This window comes from Solea senegalensis, linkage group LG18, assembly GCF_019176455.1.
Source record: "Solea senegalensis isolate Sse05_10M linkage group LG18, IFAPA_SoseM_1, whole genome shotgun sequence".
NCBI lineage: Eukaryota > Metazoa > Chordata > Actinopteri > Pleuronectiformes > Soleidae > Solea > Solea senegalensis.
This window is the reverse complement of record NC_058041.1, coordinates 14,984,534-15,001,697: the sequence shown is the minus strand read 5'-3', so window position 1 is coordinate 15,001,697 and position 17,164 is coordinate 14,984,534. Positions and strand designations below refer to the sequence as shown.

At 40.1% G+C, this 17,164-nt stretch overlaps 1 protein-coding gene across 1 annotated transcript in view; it reads left to right on the top strand.

Moving 5' to 3' along the window:
- LOC122759230 (protocadherin-15-like) overlaps positions 1 to 17,164 on the top strand; it is a 226,307-nt gene that overhangs the window by 29,474 nt on the left and 179,669 nt on the right. Inside the window, exon 2 of the mRNA XM_044013918.1 lies at positions 5,637 to 5,787. Within this exon, the coding sequence (XP_043869853.1) occupies positions 5,661 to 5,787 (127 nt within the window). The 5' untranslated portion in view covers positions 5,637 to 5,660. The remainder of the gene's footprint in view (positions 1 to 5,636; positions 5,788 to 17,164) is intronic.

The following is a 17,164-nucleotide window of genomic DNA, read 5'->3' as shown; positions in this document are numbered from 1 at the left end:
TAGGCTTCACTCACTGGTGCACTCTTCGATGCGGCATGTTTAATTAGAGGAGCTATCTGGTGAAGCATGTTGTCAAAAGTCTCAGTGGACGGGTGGATAGACATATGGTAGATGAAAATGGAGTATAAATCAGCCTTAACTGGTTCTTATTGTGACCAGCAATGATGAGCCATACGGATGGGTATTGTGCATTGTACGGTACTGATACTGGTAGCAATTGGTCCCCTTTTTTTTCTTCTTACTCTTACCAAGTTCAGTACCCATTCCTAATGTTGCATTAGTGTTAGAACTCTTTAATTAGTGCCATTAAAAACTGGACATTATACTCTGGTTAGGTTGATTCGGAAGTTTCTGTAACCTGTATTCTCTTGAACGGCCATCAGGAGGCGACCTAGCGAATACTGTGAGAACATTTGCCTATTTTTCACCTGATTTATACTGTCAGTAAACTTTTTCTTGAGTTTATACTTTCCAGTGTTGCAGGGATACAGTTAAACAAGTTTTTTTTTTTGTATGTCTAAAACAAACCAACAATATGGTGCTGATACAAATGCTAAATGTTAGGCTGCTAGATGAGTTTTCACAAGCCTGAATATTCTACCCATTCTACACATTTGTGACCCGCCATAAGTTGGCCCAGCGCAAACCGAGTAAACAAAGAAAAAGCTAGCTCAGTATTGTCGTTTTAAAATGCAAATGTTACGCATATCAACTCTTGTGTTTAATCAGATGATCGTATTATAAGCTGTATTGGGAGCATATGAGCATCTACTATTAATAGGAATAACCAACCTGATGTGCACGGCCGCTGCTAAGCTTTTGGGGGCCCTAAGCATAATTGGTCAGAGGAGTAGGGAGCGGTGGCTCTGCTGATGTGCTTGAATAATGTGTGAATGACACAGCTTTGTGTATGTAGTATTGAGCATTGTGATGCTAATGATTTAGCAACTCTCTGAGCACATCATCATCATGCAGCCCATTCAGTAACCAGCCACACCAACACAGAGCCACTTAAATGTATTTTATTTTATTTTATTTTATATTAGAAATACGTATCTATCTTTGGCTGGTCACATTTTACTGAGTTGTAGATGGGTTTTATTTAAATATCTGGAAAAAAATATCTGCCCAGATTGTGCAGCCAGAAAAAGACAGCCAATACACTGAGAAACATTAGAAGCAATGCCATGCAGAGCATCATTGTCAGGACATTACCTTATTACCTACTAGCAGCCTTGTTTTCATCCCCTCAATTTTCTCCTAATGACTCCATGATCTATCCTGCAAATCTTTATCTTCTCCTCTATGATTGGTGCATAATTAATAATGGGAATCAGTCGAGTCAAACTGCTGAGTGCTGTGTAGTTTATGAGAGTATAATAGAAAAAGGAGCACCAAAGTCCGGTTTAATGAGGCGAGCATTTAATCAGGGATCCTCTTCATAGTTCCCATTGTCATATTAAGTTTAATGTCCGAATAGACAGTAGTTTTAATTTTAGAAGAAATTCAATTGTGTAGTGCTACACAAATGTTTATTTATGCTATGATTTGAGGACAAATTTCAGCAAGCAGCTTCTATGCAATTTTGTAATAAAGGGAGGTGTATAAAATGGAATGGAAAACCATTTAGTAAAAAAACTGAAATAAGACTATGAATGAAAAGCCTAAAGAAAGTAAGCTACCTTTTTGGTCAGTGTCATGGTTTGTGTCAGCAAACACCAATGCAAAGTGTAATAGGGTATGTTCTGTACATCAGTTTAAAGTATTTCACGCAGTGAATGTATGTATTATTTATCGTTTTGATCACAATTATACAGTAATGTCGGTCTGTGTTGGACTGCAGTAGTATTGTAACTGAGGATGGGATAATCAATTATTTGTTTTATTACAAACAAGTTGATCAGTTAATGCGACTATTAGTAACTAATTGTGGCAGCAGCAGCAAGCATTTAGTTGGTGGAGCGCACATGTGTTTGCAGATGATAACATTTACAAGGTTTGTTGAATGCATCTTGAAGTCAGTCCTCCAAATTTTGAAACCTGCAGTAGACATGAAATTTGTCAGGGTCATCAAATTTATGTCACTAGCTTCTCCTTGTAGCACAACACACTGTGAACCTGCATTACCAGTGGCGTGCACATGGGGGTGGAGGTGTTGGGGGTCCCTGTCCTTCCAAATTTCTATGCACGCCACTGTGCATCACTCTCAGTAGCTCTCATGCGCTGCGGCTTCTTACTGTTCTCTTGGAGAGGAGAATTTCCCTCTGACAAACGTATGTTTGGTGTAGAGTCGTTATTCAATGTTTCTCATGTTGATTTGACTTGAGCACTAATACTTTTTTCTCCCCCATGAAGACTTTTGTGAACTTTAATTGAAGAAAGAACTTTAATTGCTTGAAATGTCATTCCCTAATTGCAGCTATAATTGATATTTTGACTTTCTTTCCCTCCGTGTAGGCTTGAACACTAATGTGTTAGGATTAGTTGATAATTTTCCCTGATTAAAGTTATCAAAGCATTGTTGCCTCACAGCAAGAGGGTTTGCTGATTCATGTCCAGGTCTTGCCCTTTCTGTGTGAAGTTTGCATGTTCTCCCTGTGTGTGTGTGTGTGTGGCTTTTCTCTGTGTTTTCCTTTTTTTCCCTATTGGACACTAATTGCCAGAAGGTGCGAATGTGTGAGTGAATAGTTGTTTGTCTCTATGTGGCCCTGTGATGGCCTGGCAACCAGCCCAGGGTTTGACCCCGCCTTTCGCCCTATGTCAGCTGGGATTGGCACCACCAGCCCCATGACGCTGATGTGGAGGATAAATCAGTAGACGATGGATGGATGGAAATGATCAAAACCAATAACAAATAGATCCTTTACAATTCACTGAAAGTGAGATGCTTCATGTCGAGGGCATCTTGAGGCTAAATGATGAAACTTACAATGTTTTGCAGTGTGTTTTCATGCGTCGTATGTCATTTTAATCGTGCCCATTAGTTTCATCAGTATCAGGGAGTACCAGCGATTAGTCAACCGGGGACCTTGTTAAAAATTTACTAGAATTACAGCTCATCAACATTGCAGGCATGACATTAGGGGCTCAGATGGTTTTTGAATTCATAAACACTATGTGTCCCTGGTGGGTCATAAAAATAATAAAAAAAAGCGATACAGGAAAGAAAAAAAATCACCATCTGCTTCTTTTTTTGACACTTAATATCTCTATGTTGCTGAGTGGTTATCAGTCTCCACTGTAGTGCTCTCACTGACACCCTGTTACACCTTGATCACAGTCCACCACACCTGCACGCCATTATGGATAGATTGAATCACCAAGTTTAATACATTAAACCCCAATTAAGGAAGGTTAAAAGCAGCACAGTTGCATCGCGAGTCGAAAGTGTCCTTCAACTGAAGCTCCGGGTTCATGCTGTCGTGACTGTGGGATCTCGCCTCTGGGATTTGGTAGAATATGACAATTAGATTTGTGCTGTCAGCCAAATCTGTCTCCATTCAGGGGCTAAGGCAACAGTAATCTGACTCTGTCACAGTAATTTCCACCATGGGAACTTCATAAATCAGCTCTAATTAAACGGCAGATTTTGCATGAGGGGAAGCAGCTAATGTTGTTCTTGCTAAATAAGCCCAGCTGAGTTTAGTCACAGCTAAAGTACAAGGCAGAAGAAAAGCTCCTTTTGTGGAATTTACCTTTTGTGTGATCTCTGCCTGTTAAAGCTGGGGTTGTTATTCTGCTATTTTCTTGACGTCTTTTTTTTTATGCTGTATACTGAATGAATCATGCTATGATTAAATGAAGCAAGGTCAGGTTTATTTTTAAGTGTAGTTGTATGAGGTCCTGACAGTCAGCACTGCACACTCAAAAATAGAAATACAGATGAACACTTAAAAGGGTCCGTGCTGGGAGCGAAGTCCGTTTTTTTGCACCTTATCAAACGTTTATGTACAATTTAGTCCCCTGAAAGACATTATGTGTCTTTACAATACAAACATAGCCACTGAAAGGGGTGAAAATTGCAAACATGCACATACAATCTGCAGTAGTAGGGTCAATAATTTGTTTTCCATGGAAAATCTATCATACATTATTTACCACATAATATTCACCTCTCTTCTACATTTATGCTGTCTTGTGAGTATTCCAACTGATGTATATATAACTTAGAAGTCATCCAATGTTGATATGTATCGCTCCTATTCTTTGGGAAAACCAAATAACAAGGAACAAAGGCCTCTCTGCATGGAGTTTGCTTGTTCTCCCCGTGGGTTTTCTCCGGGTTCTCCGGCTTCTTCCCACAGTCCAAAAACATGCAACATGGCGATTAGGTGAATTGGTCACTCGAAATTGACCATAGGTGTGAGTGTGAATGGTTGAATGGTTGTTTGTCTCTATATGTGGCTCTCCGATGGACTGACGATCCATCCAGGGTGTGACCCCACCTGTCGCCCTGTGTCAGCTGAGATTGGCGCAGCACGACCCTCCTGTGGAAGATAACGTGGTAGAAAATGGATGGATGGATGGATGGAGGACAAACAGTATCCATTGCGTGAATCAATTTTTTTTTCATATTTGATGTCTGAATTGTCTCTTTATTTAATCCATAAGCTTGCTTTGTTGTGAATGACCTCATCTGGCCCTGGACTTGCACATGGCCCTTAATTTAAACCCCCTCTGTAATTAAGTTTGACGCCTCTGCTTTAAGGCTTGCAGAGGAAGCTGGATCCAATCCCAGCTGATATTAGGTGAGAGGCAGGGTGGACCAACCTATCATAATCCAAAATATATGTTTCAGTTAATTGCTATTTTCATAAATGGACACTTTTCACACTGTGGACATTTGATGTTCTCCAACTTCCAGCAGGGGAGCGATGTTTATAAAATGAGTATTGGAAGGGAGTACTCAGTTTAATGCACCACAAGTTTTCTGTATGGGATACCATAAATCATAACTTTAGCTACACTTATTTTTCTGTGTAGCATTGTTCGGAAAGTGCAATCCATTATCTGCCTATGAACATTTTTAACTGCCATTGATACCACTGGCATTTCACGTTGCACAAAAACATATTTCCTTCCCTATCATCATCTACATGGTTTCTATATTTCCCACTGTGGTGGCGGTCCCTGCTATTGTGAAACAATCATTTACTTTGATGTTCAGACACGAGGATTGATCAAAGATCTTAGATGGCGACATTGCAGCAGTGAAGTGCAACCACAAAATGAATATTAAATGCCATCTGGGGCAATAGATTGTGAGAGCATTTCACCTTAGGGATGTAATGGAGTGCACTGTCAGTGTGGGAAGCATATTTCCATTCAAAGCTTACTTCTGTATCGGGATGGGGCGGGCACACAATTCACACAGTTCAGCTTCATCAAACTCCACATGACTGCAGTGGTTCTCTCTCCACAGATGTGCTTCTCCATCGCTGTTCGCTAAAAGCCATAGCACAAGTGTTACAGCCTAGAAAGGAAGTACTTGAAATGTTGTCATCCCCCGCTATTGGTTATTAGGAGCTGATTGAGGACACCAGCTGTTTCTGTGCTGCTTTTTATTGTCCGGTGCACTTAAGAGTGGGAGTGATTGGGACTGACCTGTGTTTACGTTGTCTCCCTTGTCTCTGCAGCTGGACGTCTGGTGAAGCAGCGTGATGAAAATGGATAGGGCGCACTTGACAAGGCCACTGTTGCGGGGCCGTGTCAAATGGACACGTACAATGGTAACAGGAGTCCTTTATCTGCTGCTGCTCTCCTCCTGCCTTGGACAAGACACGGAAGGTAAAAGCAGCCTTATTTCACACTATAATTCTCGGGGGTAAAGCTGGATTCAAATATCGGGTTAACCCGCTTCGAAGGTCACGGGTGGTTCCTCTGCCCTGTGGTGGTGTGTCACCTGTGTATGAGATGTGGCACGAACGTGCCAGAAACAAAACAAAACACTGTGTAGGTCAATCACAACGTCAATCACGGGGGTTAGTATTCTGTACCTGTTACTTCGGTCCCTCTTAAACAACCCTTCATTTCATGTGATCATTTAATTAATGAACTCATTTTATTTCATTACTCGAACTAAGTACATACAAACACAGAAAAAAAGAATAATACAGATTGATATCGAGCACTGTCCCAAGTTGTAAAAAGTTGGGACAGTGGCGAGGCACGGCTACGACGCGGTAACTTGTACTGATGCCAGAAGTGAAGCAAACAAAGCTGATTAAAAACCTTTGTACTCCATAGTTAGGTGGAGATCGGGTATCACAGCCTTCATCGTGAAACCTCATGAGAAAAATGGTGGACAAAAAAACAAAAAGCAACTTGTGTGTATATAAATCACTTACTTTAGTTTGATTGAACTTCAATTAAGGTTTTACCAATTGAGAATTTTTTTTTTACTTGCCGTCAGTTTTCTTTTTTAATTCTACAGCAACCATCGAAATATTCGTTTGGAAAGTTTGAAAACTCATAACAACTTGCAGCAAAATGTGGGCAGAGTTGTGAAGAAACATTTGTCGAAACAATCAACTCCAGTACAGTTCACTTATCTTGAATTCTGCCCTCACGTACATCATTGCTGAGTACAGGAGAATAGCATATTAAAACATTAGTTTGATCAACATCACCATTTACACCTCGCATTCATATGCTTTTTCTGTGATCGGATTACAATCGGATAGCACCTGACCGCTTGCGAGTTAACAGGTGTAAATACAACCAAACACGCATCAGAGTGGGATCTCCATCTGCCAAATCACTTTGGGAGGTGGTCGGAGACGGATTGTGATCACATTGAACAGAAGTGCAAATGCAGCCAGTCTCCATGTCTCCGCTCCACAGCTAACGTGAAAGAAGTGTTCTCGCTTGTCGGAGACGACTTCTTCCCCTGCTTCAAAAAGCAAAGAGGAGTTCCTTACTAGGTGACGCTGTCGTCTGCTGTTTAAAGTCTTTGCAGAAGAAGAGGGGGAGGTGACGTAAGAGGGGGGGTGACCGTGATTGGATAGCAATCTGATTTGGATGTGGACACCGGAGATGCAGGTGTAAATGCATGTAGTGAAGCACTGTCTGGTTAGAAGACACACATTCGAATGTCATGTGTATAGGGCCTTGGTGTGAGACCGTGAGTTTGATTCCCAGATGACACTGCTCATGGTCATTGCTGCATTAAACCTTTCTTACATTTTCAGTCGACATAATTTCTCTTCGTGAGATGAATAAAGTTTGATTTTATTAGAGAACGACACACTTTACTTTCATGACATCAGGCTTGTTCCCAGTCAGCTGCAGTGTCATGAACATTCCCCTGATTGATTATTGATCCTGTTTTTTTTTTTAAAACTACAACACAATTTGTTGTTTCTCCAGTTTAACCTTCTATTACACAATTCCCTGTAGTCTTTTTTTTTATTATCTGCAATATCATGAACATTCCCCTGTGTCAGTCTCAGGCTGCAAGCTGCAAATGCTAGCAAGATGCATAGTGTCTCTTATTTATAGGCACATTAGCGCCATGGCTGTAGCAATAGATTCCAGTCTGTCCACTCCTCTGGCCCACACTGCAATATGGATGTATTAGCTTGGGATTTGGTGCAGACATTAATTGCAACACTGCTCTGGCAAAGCAGACGAATGCCAGCTTGACTGTACACCATCGCAGTCTTTTTGCAACTCATTAAAGAGTAAAATGTATTTAGTCGGCTCGTTCTGTGAGAGAACTTGTGCCTGATTTCTTCACAGGTCCATTGCCAATTATCTCTATCTCAAATCCACATCTATTAACATAGGTCCTGTAACCAAACCTGTCTGTTTTTCTTTATTTGGCGTTAGTGATCAGTATATGTGAGGAAGAGGAGGATGATGAGAGCGCAAAATAGCGTATTGGGAATAAGTAGCTGACTTTGCTCCACCTATTTACACCACGTTGGTGATAATGGCGTTACCTCGAGAGTTCAGTATGATTATTATTATTTTTTTTCTTGGTATAAAAAGTTTGAGAACCTCTGGCCTAAAAGACACAGTGCCCTTTTTGCTTTTATTGATATTGCTACAGTATATTATGTGATTTGATTTGCCTGTCATGCACATAAGTGCCTAACCTTCATGGCTTTACAAGACACCCATCAGTTATCACCATTGTTATATTGTAAAAAACAAACAAACAGCCTTCCCAGTGACTTTAGAGAAACTTTTATAACCAAACTTAAATGATAGATTAAAGTTAACCAAACATATAATCCCAATATCTTTTGTGCTTCTTATTATGTATTTAGCCTGTGTGGGACTACAGATGTAACTTTACTATTTTGCTAACAATGGCACATTTACATTTGAAGTTTAAATTGAAATGTTGATTAATGTACTTTGTCCCCTTTAAATAAACTGATTAAATTAAATTAAATTAAATTAAATTAAATTAAATTAAATTAAATTAAATTAAATTAAATTAAAATGATAAAACAACTTCAAAAGTGAGGTTGCAGCGGTCCATCAACAAATCATTACTTTGTTACATTGTGTCCCATTGAGAGGAAGACAAAAAAAAAATATATATAAAAACAGCAATAATTAAAAAGATTAAATAGAGTTTTTATCAAATAAAAATAATGTATAATAATAATAGTAATGTGTCTTATTTTCCAGACCTGTTGAATCTGCTATAATGAAGCTTCCTTTACTAAAGCACAACTCAAGTTTTTCAGAATCATCTCAAGTATAGGACATATTTTACTTATATTACTTATATCCTCATACATAGGGTATTTATAGATTTATTTTGTGGTTATTTCAGCTTTGCTTGTTATTTGTATTGTTTTACTTTGTAGTTCCCCCTTGTATGTTACCTACTTCCTGTCTTTGCCTGGTCTGCCTCTGATTTTGATTGCCTGCCCCGCCTTGATTAGTGTTCCCTGTGTCTCGTTAGTCTCCACCCCCTTGTGTTTGTCTTCGCTCTGCTCTCACTCTGCTGTGCCAGTTTGTTTGTTTGTTTGTTCTTTATTGTCTACTCTTACCCCACACGTCTGCTAATACAGATTAAGGATTTTCTTGCACTCCGTTGGAAAAAACATGGTTTAATACAATATAATTTGATATAAATATGTCTTGCATGTGTTTCAACAGTGTTTCGTTTAAACGTTATTCATCACAGAAGTTCAAATCTGTGAATGACTTTCTAACTTATCTTAACTCCGGTAACAATGATTCCTTGCCATACCAGGCTTTGGAGAATATCTTTATAATAATTCAAAATAATAATTCATGGCCACAAATTATTATTTTGTGGCCCCATGTCATGTCTGGGGTTCCATAATCATCCCATTTATATTCCATTAGGCAGTTACAAGGTCCAGTGTTTAACCTAAGTATGTTCCTTTAAGTGTATACTCACTTTTAAATTGAATTTGGTTGACTTTCATGGCCTTAGAATTACATTTCCTTTCGTATCATGGAGGTCGCTATCATGTGCTGCCGTGTAGCTACACGAGCCTGAGAGGACAAACCAGCTAAAGTGTGTTTTGAAAGTGTCCTTTGTGGTACGCGAAGGCCACTGTAGTTCCCTGTCAATCTGCAGTCTCAGCTGCAGATAGATGTGAGCGATTCTTACACACTGAACATTGAAACTGGATATTTTCCACAATGAAACACTTATGTAATCTTATTTAGATGTTAAACATACTGTACGAGCATTTACATGTATAATGTCTCCAGGAGAAAAAACAGCTTTTAGTAGGTCAGACTCTGTTAAGTTCTTTTTTTTTAATTCCATGCCCATGAATTTAAATTTAAATACAGTTTTACCTGTTACACAATTAGCTTTTTCTGAAATTCATTGGTCAATAATAGATCACCCAGCCAATATGTCCATGTGGGCCAGGTTTGCCCATGGTTTCCATCCATGTTTGCCCACAAGGGCAATTTGCCCACTTCAAGCTCAAGCCCTCTTAGCACCTACTACCCAGGTAGCATGGAAAAGGTCATAAGTGGGCAAACACAGGTGGGGCCACCATGGAAAAACCCATTTGGGACCTATATTTTCAGCCTGAGTTAAGAGTTAAAAAAGGGAGATTAATATACTCCAGGTTCCACAACTCAAGACCTGATGCAGGACTAATGTAGAGATTGATATGCGTAAATGAAGTTTAATTTCTATTTACAGGAAAACATACCCATGTCACATATCTATTTAACAAAATGAGAGTCTAAACTGCTGTGTAAATGGTGAAGGTTAGGGTTTTATCACCAATGGTATAATCCTCATAAGCATAGTTTGTCTTCTCTCACCTCAGAATGAAAGAAGGTAGCAGTTATTGGTGCGGAAATAGAGCAGTGGTAAATAATGTTAAAAATGGCAAGATAAAAAAAAAAAATGAAGTGAAGTAATCACTGATGGGAAAAGCTCTACACAATACTCTTCTTTCTTTGTTTTTGCTCGATTTCTCTGAATTTTAATATTCCGTTTAACTCTTAGTCCTTGAGATTTATCTGGTTGGCATTTAGCTGACGGCAGCTGCAGCCGAAGGAGGACGTCTGAGTGTGGTGTGCGTCTCTGCTGCAGCAGAAGCTGAGCATATGCACACCAAGTGTGTCTGTAAATGTGCACATGTGCGTTATTAGAGAATCCGTTGTCAGCGAATGTATACGATTGTAGACATGCCCTCCATTCAGATCTCACTGGGACCATCTGTCTCCTCTATTGTCCTCATGGTCCCTGTCCACCTGCTTTCAATCACACCTATAAAGCCGTGTTTCCTAAACTGTCGGCAGGGTGTCAACACTAGTTGTTCTGGTGGATCTGCAAGAATAGTAAGTTCTAATAAGCCCCAGTCTCTAGTGGACAGACAATATTCAGTTTTCCAGCATTGCGTGAGTGTGCGTCTGTTTTTAATGAGCTCCAGTCCCAGGATGAGCAGTTGATTGTTGGCTGTTTGGACCTTCACTTGACATAAGCACCAGCACAGTGTGTTTTGATTAGCAGGGTCACAAAGTAAGAGACTTGTATTCATTTAGTGTTGGTTTTCCCAAGTGACAAGAGTTCCAGCAGGATTTTTAATGAGCCTCCATCTCCGGCTGAGAGAGAGAGAGTACACAGTGTGTCCAATCAACTAACCTGTTTGTTTTCCTCTCTACTGACACATGACATGTGTGATAACTGATCGATATCATAATGTTACTGAAATCAGTGATAACATATAGATCATTGTAATAGTAGTCTCTGCGGAGAGCCACTTCTCTTCTCTTGCTTTTGAAATACCTGGAGGCACATGCCAGATTTGTATTTGTTTATTTTTCATCTGTATTTAACACGCTCCATGTGGAGTTTACATGTTCTTACTGTGTGCGGTTTTCCTCCCGCATGTCCAAAAGGTTAAATTCACTAAATTCAGTTAGTGGTGGCCCTGCGATCTGCGACTGGCGACCTGTCCAGGGTGTACCCCACCATTCACCTTGTCAGTTAGTTGGGATTGGCACCAGCAGCTCCCATTTGGAGGATAAAGCAGTAGACAACAATGAATGAATGCATGAATGAATGAACAATCAATCTTGTTGCCCTCAGCCTTGACTTTTTAACCACAGTTTGGGAAAACTGACATCATAGAAAATACTTTAATATAGACAGACAAGAAAATAAGAGGAGTAATGGCCTGGTGGTGTGAGGAGTCTCATCTGCAAGTTAAATTATCCAAAACAAAATACATCATTATTGATTTTCGATGACACGATCATCATTAAAGCCCAAACCATAGAAACTTTAAACTTTGTATAAAAAGGGTAAAACCATGTTGAATTTGTTTTATCATGCCTTTATTGTATTATTCTTTTTTCTAATTGCTTGGTTCCAGAACTTGCCTCTTAAAAGGAAGAAATACTCATTATCTGTCAGTCAATTGGTCGAGTTGGCTCACCTTAACTTAGCAATCCTGCACCTAAAAGTCCATTTTAGATGAAGGAATCCACCCTCTGCTCACCGTTTTCTTTTATTTATTTATATATTCTTATTCTGGAGCTGTTTCGCAAGTTCTGTCATTTACTTTACCATCCTATTGCAGTCTTGCTTGGTGGAACCTGTGACACTTTCATCTCACTCTTTCTTCGTTTCAGCCAAGGAAGATACATGGAACGCAACCATCATTACTTTATTTCAGTCTGAGACCAAAATTGGTTGCTGTTCAAAGGGCTTATCCGATCATCAGTTCAGAAGATGATGGCTATATTATCTTTTTTAACATGGATAATAGTGATTTCAGAACCAAGATGTAGATAATCTATAGCATCTGCACCCTGCTGTGTATTTAAGGGTCTTTGCAGTGCTTAAGTAGCACTAGTTTTCACAGATGAGTTTGCATGTAAGTTAATTTCTCCTTGTCTGATGCCTTCTTTGGAAGTAAATCCCTCAAGTTGCCTGAAGCTGGACACTTTGAACTACGTTGTGCCATTTTGCTTTTCTCTACCATGACTCAAAATGCCTGCTGTGTGCAGCTCGACACAACCTGTGTTTGTGGAATTTTTGAACCCTTAATCAAGACACACAAATTGTCTTAATTTAGTATTTGGGCTGACATTATGTGCCCTTTCCTTGCTACCTGAGTACTTAGTGGGCGCTTATTTGGCGTGAGTGGGCAAACACGGGTGGGGCCAACATGGAAACCATGGGCAAACCCACTTGGGAGCCATATTGTCAGCTGGAATATAACCCTTACATGGACATACTGGCTGTGAAATGGCCTGCATTTGGCACAGACTTATGTTTTGGTGAAATGGCACCTGTTCTCCTGGAGATGCTATAGCTTGTCTAGGTCCCAACTCTGTCAGGGTATGATCCTGCAGGGACTGTCCACTGGTGATTGAATAATGAATCGGCTATCTTCACTCTACTGATGTAAGGTTTTATCAGGATCATCCAAGCCCAATAGAGAAGAGTGCAATGCAAACCCCCGAGGCGGAGGGAATTCTTGTATTTGACTGATCATGAATTCATTTGAAGCCCGCTATGTGTAGGTGGTGCTTCAGTGGTTGCTTTAATTAAATGTGACTTATCTGTGCATGTAAAGCAAGATCAGTGAGTGATGCTTGAGTTGCCATATATTGAGAGTGAAGTCTCTGTCTTCATGCTGCTCTTTTATTTAACCTTTATGCATATGAATGTTGATTTTGTGTGTGATCTTGCAAGACAATGGAACTGTGTGTCTGTGTGAGTGTGGGGATTACTTGTCCGTACAATACTTTTTCATCCAGATACGACCAGACAGCCGCCTCTGTCTTTTTATCCGTTGCTCCTCGCACCGTGTCTTTCTCTGGCCTGCCAGCTTTCTGCATGTCGCACGAGAAAAAAAAAAGAATAAATATCGGTTCATAGTGTGACTGTGGCTCTTTTCCAAAGCAATTTTGAGGTGTCACTGTGAATGAAATCACACTCACAGCTCTGTACAGCATCCTACATTAAGAGCAAGGCTGTGGATCAGGAGGTAGAACAGGTTGTCCACTAAAAGTGAAGTCGGTGGTTTTTCTCTGCATGCCAAAGTGTCCAAGATACCAGATAACCACACATTTTCTCCGGATACTGCCTAAAGTTCTCAGAGTGAAACTGTGACTGCAAGTAAAGTTGTCGAATGCTTGGATAATAACCGATAGATTCTCATTTGCAAGAGTGTCGATACCAAGAGAACCGTCTGACCAGAGGTGATGGCATGGGAATAAATGTACTGTTCATTGTACGTTCAGAATCAGCTGTTTATCGCAGATTGTCAGACACAATTTTTGTCTGCGAGAGAGACGCTGATTGGATGAATGCGACAAAATCACTTCCAGGGAAGCTCAGTGTTTCTGGGAGTCAATGGAGCAGTGGGCAGGCACAGACACTGGGCTGATGCGTGATGACTGTAGGAACTGTCTGAAAGTCAGAACGTGTGTGCGTGGGTTTTCTCTGGGGGTCTCCAGTTTCCTCCCACAGCCTGAAAACATGCAGATTTGGCAAACTGCACACTCTAAAATTGACCGTGTGTGTGAGAGTGGATAGTTGTTTGTCTCTGTGTAGTCCTGTGATGGACTGGCGCCCTGTGTCAGCTGGGATTGGCACCAGCGTCCTCCGTGACTCATGTGGAGGATATAGATATGGACACAAATGTCCATAAGGCATTAGTTTGCACAATTTGAGACCAAAATGTGCAATTCAAGCTGTAGCCTGCATTATGTTTGCGTGTGTTTGTCCTTTTGTAACTTTTTTCTTTTCTAATGCTTATTGTGCCAGCTTTATTTAATCATATACATTTTATTTATTATTAATTTATCTATCAGTAGTTTTTATAATTGTAAGCCCATGATGTTTGTATGGCACTGTCAGGATTGCATCCAATATCGCTGTACAGCTTGAATGTGCAATGACAACAAAGGTTTTCAATTTCAAAGGTTTTCACATTCAATTTGGGAGATTTGTTTCAGGTTTTTGGGGGGTTTCATTCTGATGCGCTTTTATCAGAAAATCCATGAAATGTCTGTCAGGCCGGACAGACATTTCATGACTTATAAAATGGGTCCTCCATCATTTTGGTACCAGTGACCCCCAATCCTTTGTTCAAATGTTTACAGTGAAAACCCTAACCCATCTGTAGTTTGAGATGTAGTTTAGTGTCATTTTTGGTTAAGAAAATACACTAATAATTTTTTTATTTTTTTTTATTTTTATGAATATAGTTTTGCGTAATTAATGTTGCATTATTCAGCTGTTCATGTAGTCTTTTGTTTAACTCCAAGGCTGAAATAATGACATGTACTTTAGTGAAAATGACCATGTTGATTTAAAAAGCACCTTTTCCTTTCTTGTGAACCCTTTAAAAACATACTTTTGAATGTGGATTTTACTGCACTGCACCGTCCTTCATCCCAATGTGAAAATGCAGTGTTGCGGAATTCGTGATGTGTTGACATAGTGAGTCACACAAGTTATATTTATGTGACATTTTCTTTGTGATCCAGCGCTCACACAAGAGTGGACTGGAATATGACTAACCCTTCATGAGAACTGTGATGGATAGTGTGAAGGTATTGGGGCCACACTGGCATCAAGCCTACACCTCTCGCATTGATTGTCTAACAGTTGTCACAGATCTTTCCAGCAAGTCTAGACCAAATGATATTTTCACCCCTTTCATTTAAAAACCTGACGTTACAGAGCGTGAATCACTGCTGACGTCTCTCGCCGCATTTCAGACGATGAAAAACAAAACCTCAGAAAGTATGAGCCACTTGATGACACCTATTACTAGAGATAGAGTAAATTTCTGTCTCATATATGCTCGGGATTGCCCACTTCTTTCTCCGTCATCTCATCAGCTCTTGTCACCCCCCTCTTATACCTCCATCTCTGTTTTTTCTGTAGATTGGTATATCTTTGCCTATTTCTCTTTACCCATCTGATATTGATCCCTATTTTTTCTTCTCCGTGCCGCTGCTGACATCTGTTGCTTTTACCCACACCAACTCCTGAGGCACATACACGCATGCATCTCTATAGTTGGGATGTGATGTGCAGTTGTATTTTGTGTTTTCTAGCCTGTTACACTACCTTTAACTATCTCAGCGCAATACCTTTAGCCCCAAACCTTATGACTGCTCACACTGGACGCTTAAGTACCCGGAAGTGTTGCTCTGCTTCCATTTGGTGCTCATGTCAATTGTTCATTCCCCAGTTGCCATGTTTAAGTGCTCATAATCACCCACAATCTGCAAGCAAATTTGGCAAGAAAATGCGTTCAAACATAACGTAAAAACATCTTAAAAATGTATATACTGTATATTACCTTGATATGCTTATATTCTCCGATTTAATTGCTCCCTCTCCCACCATCCACTATATGCAAACATTGCCCAAACTGTTTTTCCAACAGCTTTTACATTCAATTAACTTTCCGAGTGCACTTTGTTCTTTTATAATAAGGGAGAAATGAGCAGACATGCAGCAGTGCAGTAAAGAGAGAATGAATGAAGAATTATCTTTATGGGTACTGGCATGTACAGCAGACTAGGGCAGTTTGAGTACAACACAAGTTTATGTACACAATTTTAACCAGCACAATGCTTCAGAGCATGTTCACATCCAATTTGGCCTTGGTGTTACCCTAAAACTAATAACTGCTAAACCCTATTAATAGCCCTTTGGAGTTGTGAGGACTCAAAGAAATAAGCGTTGATGTACTTTTACTCACACACGTCATGTTTTTTTTAATTGGATTATTTTGTCTTTTTTAATTATCTAACATTTCCAGTTAATTCTCATTGAGCACTTCCAAATTGAAATATTTCCAAACGTTGCCATGTCAAAGTTTCTGGAAATTTGCCTGGAATTTCCCACCCCATTGTAACCCTAATCTCAACTATAATCTGTTAATGTATAACATTAACCTCACCACAATTCACCTCTGATGTCTAACCTAAACCAGAACCTCAGAAATGAGGTTACGCCTCATTAGGACAAGGCTTTACTTCCCTTGTGGACGACTGGTCCTGAATAGATGATGATGTTTATACCAGGAAAGGTTCTGAGGAGGTGACGAGAACAAGCACACACACAAAAAAAAATCACACTAGAAGACACACACTCAGGGTCAATGATGTGGGAATAACCACTTTGTCATTGTTCTGGCTCATCCATTCTCCCGACTCTCACTCTTTCCTCCCCATCTCCGACTCCGGTCTGTTTGCGGCTGTTTTGTGGTTGAACATGGATGAACATGGCTGACAGTGGTAATCTGTCACTAGTTGGTCTCAGGATACATGGTGGGAATTCACACAATACAAACAAGCCATGTGTTCTTATGATGGAGAGTATGATGCAGTCAACATGTGCGGAGAGTGTGTGTTCCTGTATGTTTGCTTGCGTAAAACCTGGTCCCAATAAGACAGAGCTTCATTTCTAAGGAACTGGTTAGGTTTACGGCTAAGATTTTGATTGTGGTTAGGGTTTGGTGAAGGTTTTGGGTACTGCTTTGTTTTGGCTGTCCACATAAATGGAAATAAATGCACTGTCCTAACAGGAATAGCTGTACCAGCCGATGTGTGTGTGTGTGTGTGTGCACAGACTGGACAACAATCCCTTTCCTCCAGGGATGCATCAATCTAACACAAGGTCACACTGTCTCTCTTCCACAATCCTCTCCTCTCCTCTTTCAAT